Below are 9,235 nucleotides of genomic sequence, written 5' to 3'. Positions count from 1 at the left end.
CAAAGCTTTAAAAATTAAAGAAAAAAAATAATGGGTAAAAGCGGCGCGGTTTCTGCCGGCACCCCCTCAGGCGGCACATCCCAACTGCTGGCGGCCAGTGGAACCTGTGCCAGGTATAAAACTGATTTTTTTTTTTCTCTTTGGATTTCTCTAGACCTGAAACTTGGGAAAAAAGTTAACGAAGGTAAAACGAAAGAGGTGTACGAGCTGCCCGATATCCCGGGATGTGTTCTCATGCAGTCAAAAGACCAAATAACAGCGGGAAACGCAGCCAGGAAGGACCGAATGGAAGGGAAGGCTGCCATTTCCAATACAACAACTAGCTGTGTGTTCCAGTTGCTGCAAGAAGCCGGTGAGTATTTCAGAGGTAGAACGCGTGCCTGTGTATTGCAGATGCCGTTACAAAGCAGTATTGTTTCCGTATATTGGTTTATCCCGCCGTTAGGCTCTGGTGGCTTTTTTGGAGTGTCTTTTTCTATTAATTTTCAGGTACGCTTTTCCCTCAGGTACTACAGAGCTGGGTGGGCGACTTGTTTCTTTGGAACATGAGACTATCTGAAGTGATCTTCTAATCGCAGATAACACTGCAATAGCCTCTCCTGCTTGTTTGGACACACCCCTAATCCTACCCTTTACTTTTGTCAGTTCTTCCCTACCCCCATGCTCTCCAGATACCGGGGTTGGATGCATCTTGCTTTTCTTACTAGGTCTGCCTGCACAGAAGTCACTGCTCGCTAGTGGCACTACCAGACTATGTCTAAGCTGTGTGAAATCTGTGTGTGAATGTTAAAAGATAAAATTAGGGTGTCTTTACTATTTTTTTTTTTCTTTCCCCTTTCAGTTGTGTGTGGTATGTCAATGCAAAGCTTCTGTATGCTTTGTCCTTAAACACTTATGAGGACTATATTGCAAATGTATATATTGTTCTGTATTGAATGTATCGGGAACTTTAATGTTTAACACATTTCTGATGTTAGAAGCAACTCTTCTTAACCTACTCTTTTGTAGAGTACATAACTAACTTGAGTCGCTTAAGTAAGCTTTGCACCACACTTCAAAAAATGGAGCCAGTGTCTTTGCTTTGAGAAAGCATTTTGGGGTGTTTTTTGACTGAGAAGTTTGCAAGTTGCAAAGATGAGTTTGCGCTGGTGGGTTTCTACCTTGATTCTGCAAACAGTACTGTAATACAGGCACCAGTAAACTTGGCTAAGACTGCTTACAGCCACGTGCTCGGTGCACCCTGAAACATTCGCAGAAAGGTTGCTTCAAGTACCAGCTGAGTTACTCCAGAAGCTGTACTGTCTGTTATAAGGTGTCGTAATAGTTCTCGGACAAACAGAAAAGTCCTAGCATGTTTCACATGTGGGGAAGAGAAAGATGGTTTCTGGCAGGTTGTATCTTTCTGCGTTTCTGTGCAAGCAGTTCTTAAAATGTGGGCTGAGACAAAGATGGGTCAAGTCATCCTCGATCCCTGGCTTTCTTGGGAAGCCTGTTGTGCATACAGTACAAAGAAGCCTCCGAGGTCTTTCCAATTATATTTGGAGTTGATTCAAACTACCAGTTTTCATTTAGGAACAACTAATGAGACGTTTTGCCTAATTCTTAAATGGCAATAGTTAAGATAACAATCAAAATATTAAATATCCTACAGATGTGAACTTTAAATGTGAAGAAGCCATGCTACAGACCTCTCAAAGATCCTTGTACTCAGTAACTTCAGGTGCTGTGGAAAAATATGCAGAATGCAGCTGCATTTTAAAGCAACAAAAGAACTTTCAGGGTTCTTCTCCAGTTCGCTTATTTGACTGGCATAAGTTGCAGATAATGTGAATGTCTTATCATAGAAGTAGTTTGTTTGCTTTGCGCAACTCTTCTTAACCTACTCTTTCAAAGGTGATGATTTACAAAGTTCTGTTAAAGTTTCTCTCCCTTCTGTAACAGAGCTAATGTCACCCCTTCAAAAGCATGCATCTGCATGGATGAAAAATGTGGTAGTAAATGGTGCAGGGGCCTTAATGCCTGGATTTAGAAGTGACTTAATGTGCAGTTGATTATTTAAATCATTCTGTCCATGAGGGAAATGCAACAAAATCTGAAGAGTCAATGTTAATACCTTATTTTAAGACTTTAATTCTTCCTTTATGGCCCTGGAAGTGGAATGGAATAGAGCTACTTCTTGGTTTGACTGGGTGCAGCTCCTTTGTCTTCTGTTTCTGGCAGATGCCAGTTGGGCTTGGCAGTTGTCTTACCCTGGGGGGTGGGACTTTCCTCAAGGGTGAAATTGGAAAAAGAGCCATTTTGCACTAGCAGCACCTATCTGCACGTGTTGGCTGTCCCTGTTTAATATGGGGTCATCTTAGAATTATATAAGAAGGTGAACCTGCTGCAGCAGGTTTGTGTGTGTGCATGTACTTCCAAGTCTTACTGTCTCTTGCCTAGCAAAACACTAGTGCTCTAAATAAATGTTTGTTTGTAATGAAAGGGAGGACTAAGTCATTCTCTTCCCCTCCTTGTCTTCCTTTATTAAACAGAGTAATAAATACCACCATGCTCCTAACTCCTTTGAAAGCTTCCAATTACTGTTCCATGTATAATGAATCCTCCACGAGAGAGCATGGTTGGGTACTTTGTTGCTGCTAACATTTGCTTAAAACCACTAGCAGCACCTATCTGCACGTGTTGGCTGTCCCTGTTTAATATGGGGTCATCTTAGAATTATATAAGAAGGTGAACCTGCTGCAGCAGGTTTGTGTGTGTGCATGTACTTCCAAGTCTTACTGTCTCTTGCCTAGCAAAACACTAGTGCTCTAAATAAATGTTTGTTTGTAATGAAAGGGAGGACTAAGTCATTCTCTTCCCCTCCTTGTCTTCCTTTATTAAACAGAGTAATAAATACCACCATGCTCCTAACTCCTTTGAAAGCTTCCAATTACTGTTCCATGTATAATGAATCCTCCACCAGAGAGCATGGTTGGGTACTTTGTTGCTGCTAACATTTGCTTAAAACCAAACCATTGTGAGGGATAGTTGGGTTTTTTTTAAAGCTATGTGAACAAAATTGTTTTCAAGAATAGGATTTCTGACCAGAGCATAAGATTCTGAGCTACAAGCCAGCGTTGTATGATGAAATTGACAAAACTAATGACTTGTGGAAGACAACGGCATTAATTGCCTTTTGCAAGGCCAGAGTGGGCTTAAAATGCCCACTCTGAGATTCAATGTGTCCCTTAGGTCCAGAGAAGAACAAGATTCAGTTGTAATTAAAATGAAAAATGTTTGTGACTCTTGTTTCAACTGTGGAGTGTGCATACAAATGGAACTAAGCTGCCATCTTTTATATTTAGGAATCAAAACGGCTTTTGTCAGGAAACAGAGTGACACAGCGTTCATAGCAGCTCACTGTGAAATGATCCCCATTGAATGGGTGTGCAGAAGAATTGCTACTGGCTCCTTCCTCAAAAGAAACCCTGGTGTCAAAGAAGGGTATAAGTTTTACCCACCCAAAATCGAGATGTTTTACAAGGTGAGTCTCCTTTCCTGTGACGTTAGTCAAACAGAGATTGAACTCTGTATTACCTGCTGACAAATAAAGCAAGTGGCGCTAGTGGCCGACCAATCCTCTTGGTATTGATAGTTTTGCCATCCTGACATTTTCTTGCACTCTAGTCCAACAGCTGTTTTGTCTAAAGTGCAATACTGGCTTATGCGGCCATCAAAGAATAACAAGCCACACTGTACATAAAACGGAAAAATGTTTTATTTATAAGGTATAAGGACCTTTTAGACATAAGCCTAAGGCATCAGTTGGAACAGATGTGTTGATATGTTTGAAGAAGATAAACAGTACTTGGCATGGTGAGGGTAGGTAGCAAGCTGGTCACATAAGAGTCTGAACTTCTTTAAGAACGTGTGCTGAAAGAAGTGTCTTGTGAACTATGACCTAAAGTGGTGTTTGTAGTGTACCCTGTCGCTCTTGGGACACTGTCCAAACTTTAAGTGCTTTGAAAGATGTTTGGGTGTTCAGCCAAGTGTTTTCAATGTTGCTGTCACTTTTTAGTGCTATTCATAAAATCCTAGTTTGAAGCCTGTATTTGTTTTTTGAAAAACAAACAAACAAAATGGAGTATTATCTTCTGATGGTTATTTTCCTCTTATAGCAAGCTTAAATTACATGATGTATATGCTTTGGTTTTCTTAACAGGATGATGCTAATAATGATCCACAGTGGTCTGAGGAGCAGCTAATTGAAGCAAAATTTTGTTTTGCTGGACTTACTATTGGCCAGACTGAAGTGGATATCATGGCTCGTTCCACTCAAGCTATTTTTGAGATCCTGGAAAAATCATGGCAGCCCCAAAACTGTACTCTGGTAGACCTGAAGGTATAAGAATCTGATTTCTCATGACCCTGATTCTGGCAGGATATCTATCACTGTATAATTCCTAAAATAGGATTTTTGTTGTCTTTTTAGATTGAATTTGGTGTTAATATTCTGACAAAAGAAATTGTTCTTGCTGATGTTATTGATAATGATTCATGGAGACTGTGGCCATCAGGAGACAGAAGCCAGCAGAAGGACAAACAGGTAGTGTTTTAATCTTTACCTTCTAAGTCCGTTGGGAAGGAGAATGAAGGAAGTAAACCCTACAATTAAACATCTGCTTTCAGAGTGGCTTTTTCTAGAGAGTCTGATCTTTGTTACAGAGTAGCTCATAGGGTACCCAGTGTCCAGTCCTGCTCCCATTAAGTAGTTGATTATCTGCTTTATGGTAGCAAAAAATCCTCTGCCTGTGTATCTTTAGCGGGAATGCCCAACAGCACCACTGACTGAAGCTGTTGTTATGAAGTGTGGAGCTTCCAGGGGCAATAAGAATTTCTGACTTGTGCAAATTTGGTTCCCAGGTCTGCCTCCAAGTTTCTCTATTTTTTCAGAGTGGTGTCCTCTACTAGTAGAGATCTGGTGACACATAAGAAGGATCTGCCAGGAGGGATGCTTTTCTTCATTATTTATTTTGGTTAAGCTTGAATTCAGTATTTGCTTGTTTCTAAGTGTTACTAACAGACTGTGTCCATATGTGAGGACTGCAAACATGAGTTTGAAATAAAGCTTGTCCTGTATTTAAACTTGTAGCAATTATACTTGTCAAATATCTCTGAATTACCAGATAAGTAGTTATGAAAGAGCTGGTTTGGGAATGCCATGGAGCTTCTGTGACAGTTGTTGAGACTAGTGACCGAGACCCCATGAGAGAAAGTGGCTGTAAGCCACAGGGAACGGCTTCAAATTGTGTGTGTGTGTGTGTGTGTGTGTGAGGGGTGGTATTACTTTTAAATTGGGAAGCAGAACTGCTCTATTGTTTGTTTTACCTGAATTATGGTAGTAATTGAGTGAATTGCTCAGACAGTGCTTTTGCTCATCTCCCTAAAATAAGGTGCGTGATAACATAATGCAAAACCTAGGCTGGCTAGCACAGTACTACTGCAGGCAATCATGTTGTTACAAATCCAATGTTTAAAAAGTTGTATGTCTTTCCTTAAATTTACCCTTTGAGAAGCTTCCAAACCCTTGATACCCTCGTAGCTAAAAGACTTTTAACATTGCAAATGGCCGTGAATTGTAATGTAGAAGGCTGTTCCTACCTGCTGAGGTGGTTCTTCATTAAATAGTTCTTTCTTGCTTCCATATCCACGAGTCTCCTATATCTGTACCAATCTCTGTTCTTCTTTCTGTGGCATTGCTAGAAACTGCATAAATATTTCAGCTGGGGTATTCTTACCAATTATGGTTGCAAAATGAGTGCTTTGTGTACACAAAACACATTAACTTCATTTTGTTTTTTCTTCTTTTCAGTCCTACCGGGACCTGAAAGAAGTAACTCCTGAAGCACTGCAAATGGTTAAGAGAAACTTTGAATGGGTTGCAGAAAGAGTGGAGGTACCTGTTTTTACAAACAATGTATCTAGACTTTGTTAACTGCATGTCTTCAATCCTATTGACTGCTTTTCTCTCTTTTTTTTTTTCCCTAGTTGCTTCTGAAAACAAAGAGCCAAGGTAGAGTTGTGGTGTTGATGGGATCTCCTTCTGACCTCAGCCACTGTGAGAAAATAAAAAAGGCATGTGCAACCTTTGGAATCCCTTGCGAGTTAAGAGTGACCTCTGCTCACAAAGGGCCAGATGAAACCCTGAGGATCAAAGCAGAATATGAAGGTAAATACCAAAGAACTACTGGTTTGGATTGAAACAGTATCGTGTTCAAGAGTGACTTGGCAACTTCAGGATTTGTGGGGTCTTTTTCCACTTTTTGTTAAACAGAACACCAAGCTGTTACAATGCTGTTCTACATCTTGCTGATTACATAATGACAGGTTATAGACTGCAGTAAGCAATTATGGAGTAATGTATTGTCCTACTGCCTGGCCACGGCTTCGGTCACTCAAAGAGAGATAACAACTATTTATTTTTGTGGGAGTGTATTTTTCTACTCGGTGAAACTACAGATGTGGTAACCATAGCTGAGAAACACTTATTTTTGAGGTGAACTGTGCTAAGATTTAAGGAGAGAAACACTTAAAGATGCCAGAGGTTTAGTGACTATGTTCTCTACAAAGCTAAGCAGCACCTATTCCTCTGATACTGAGACTTTCCCTCAGAGGCAGAGCAAGACATGCTAACTTCAGTTGCGGTAAACAGTAGCTGGGATTTGAGGCTGCAAGATTTAGAAGATATTTCTCTAAAGGGGGAAGTTAGACACAAAACTCTAGTGCTATATAATGGAATTGACAAAATAACTGCAAACAGAATGTGGGAAGTGTGGGTCCACAAAAAGAAAGCGGCAGAGAACAAGGTGGATTGCTTGTTTCTGAACGTCTTTCTCCCTGCCTAGGAGATGGAATCCCAACCGTGTTTGTTGCAGTAGCTGGCAGAAGCAATGGCTTGGGGCCAGTAATGTCCGGTAACACCGCTTACCCAGTTGTCAACTGTCCTCCGCTCTCGGCTGACTGGGGTACTCAGGATGTGTGGTCCTCCCTCAGGCTACCCAGTGGTAAGATGATGTTCAGCTTATGCTCTTGTTCTGACCTGGCCCTATTTTTGTTGTTCCAGCGTATGTATGTATACAAACACATGCATGGCAAAACACTGGAAAAGTAGCTGGATCGGTTCTGAACAAAGTCTTTAGGAATATCTTGCACACAGTCTTTGACTTCTTGATGGCAACAAGCCTGACAGGCAGAGCAAAGATTACATAAGAATAATACTTAGAAAAATACAAACCTTTGCTTACTGCTAAACATTCCAGTTTGAAATCAGAATTAGTGTTAATGGGGATTTAAATAATTGAATTTTGTTCAGTGTTAGAGCTGTGTGTATTCCTTATGATCAAAGATCAAAAAATATCTTCTTCCACAGTCAGTGTAGGTAAGAACCTAACTCTATTACTTCAGTACGTTGCTACCTGTATGATTTTTAACGTGGCTAGTGACTTGAATGGATGCTTGGCGACTAGGAAGCCCAGAAGTCTGTTACTTCTGTATAAGGAGTGTCGCTTGGAATGCTGGCTTTTGGTCTAACCTGACTTCTTTGTGGCATTTTAAAAGTAGTGGAACATGTGATGTTTCAGTAGCTTTACAACTAAATCGTGTGGTTCCTGGAGGCTGAAACAAACACTGGCTTAAATATTCTTCAGAGGCAGCATTTTGTTTGGCTCTGAAGTACGCTCTGGTAAGTGGCGCTCTTCTCTGCAGGTCTTGGCTGTCCCACTACTCTGTCACCTGAAGGAGCTGCCCAGTTTGCTGCCCAGATATTTGGGTTAAACAACCACTTGGTGTGGGCCAAACTGCGATCGAACATGTTAAACACCTGGATCTCCTTGAAGCAGGCTGACAAAAAACTTCGAGAGTGCACCTTGTAAGACATACTAACAAGTAACTTTTATTAGTTATGCAAAGGTAATGGCGTGTGTATTCATTCATATTAGGATTTATGTTTGGATGAGCTCAAACGTCCTGCATCCTTTCTTACAGAAGAAAGCATTGTTAGAGCAGCAGATGAAGTCTGTCGTATCCTCATCCTTCCCTTGTGTATTTTTTTAATATGACAACTTAGTAAAAGATGGGGAAGTAGTATTTTAGGTATCTCTTTCTGTTGCTCCGAAATGGTGCTGTTCTGCTTTTGAGTGTATACCGTTAACTACAGACTCTGTCAAGAGAATGATTTGGTGCGATCTAAATGGAATTCAACTAGTCTTCTGTAGTCCTGTAACAGAAATATTCTTCCATAGTAATAATGTATGTCTTGAACCTTATTAACTCAACTGGACTGCTACCTAAAGCCAGTGCTGCTGCTGTTCTGCTTGCAAGGATGGTGTGCTTTCTTTAGCAATAAAATGGCAACATAGGCTGTATTAATAGGAAAAGGGGCTGGAAAAACGTTTTAAGAGCGTGAAATAAATACCTGCCTTATTTAAAAAATGTATAGACATACATTTTTGTGGTGTTTTTTTTTTTTTTTTTAAATGTGTGTGTGTATACCTACCCCATCACTGTATCCTGGAATGATGTGGTAACCTTGACACCAGTTCCCTTGTTCATACCAAGCTATAACTACGAATGGCCTGAGTGAACTGTAACCAGGCTTGTTGCCCGTTTGCTGTAACTCTGGCCTAGTCCAGTCCTTGCCCTTTTAAATACTAGGCCGACCTCTGCCTTCAGTAGTTCTAAAGGGCCTGTGTGATGTTGTCAAACTGTCTTCTACACTTCAATAACTTCAACTGTTGTATCTCTCTATTTCCTCGCTCTGTTTCTATGAAAATTTTACTGAACTGAAGGGGGGAATAAATAGTAAAGCAACAAACTACTGGGGGGAAATCAAAGCATGACTGTCTTGTCCTTGCACACACCAATCTTCTGAGTAGGTACGATTCTAACAAATATGCAATTACTCGATGTATGTAACACTTATGCCTTTACAATTATGAATAAACTATGGAATTCAAAGCTGCTTCATGGAGATTTACTGAATAAGTACACTCAAGAAGTAGCTATCAGCTGTGGTACAGTATAGGTAATGCTCTTGTGAAAAGCTTCCACTGTGGAAGCACCAGCTGAAAAGCAAAGATCCCCAAAGACAGTGGGTTGTGTTTTTAACAAGCAAGCCCTTTCCCTAGGCTGTACTCAAGCGCATAGTTACGCTGTCACACCTGGCAGCACGCTGTGGGCTGAACTTCAAATAGCAGAA

The 9,235-nt window shown here is 40.7% G+C and overlaps 1 protein-coding gene across 1 annotated transcript; it reads left to right on the top strand.

Annotated features, from left to right (window-relative positions):
- Positions 1-204: 204 nt before the first annotated feature.
- Positions 205-8,960, top strand: PAICS (phosphoribosylaminoimidazole carboxylase and phosphoribosylaminoimidazolesuccinocarboxamide synthase). The gene is made up of 8 exons (XM_035897755.1): positions 205-352; positions 3,345-3,523; positions 4,202-4,381; positions 4,472-4,585; positions 5,852-5,935; positions 6,028-6,208; positions 6,885-7,043; positions 7,744-8,960. Exons 1-8 carry the CDS (start codon positions 235-237, stop codon positions 7,908-7,910), a joined length of 1,182 nt encoding a protein of 393 aa, XP_035753648.1. The 5' UTR covers positions 205-234; the 3' UTR covers positions 7,911-8,960.
- The last annotated feature ends 275 nt before the right edge of the window (positions 8,961-9,235 follow it).

The sequence above is a fragment of the Egretta garzetta genome, unplaced genomic scaffold (assembly GCF_000687185.1).
Source record: "Egretta garzetta isolate BGI_Z169 unplaced genomic scaffold, ASM68718v1 scaffold46, whole genome shotgun sequence".
NCBI lineage: Eukaryota > Metazoa > Chordata > Aves > Pelecaniformes > Ardeidae > Egretta > Egretta garzetta.
The sequence above is the reverse complement of the archived record's forward strand: the minus strand, read 5'-3'. Positions and strand labels throughout refer to the sequence as shown.

Excerpts from the sequence above, each read along its gene's own strand:
- PAICS (XM_035897755.1), top strand. The coding sequence starts at position 235 with ATGCAGTCAAAAGACCAAATAACAGCGGGAAACGCAGCCAGGAAGGAC. Across the intron at positions 4,382-4,471 it reads GTACTCTGGTAGACCTGAAG|ATTGAATTTGGTGTTAATAT; the intron begins GTATAAGAATCT and ends TTGTCTTTTTAG. Across the intron at positions 5,936-6,027 it reads GGGTTGCAGAAAGAGTGGAG|TTGCTTCTGAAAACAAAGAG; the intron begins GTACCTGTTTTT and ends TTTTTTCCCTAG.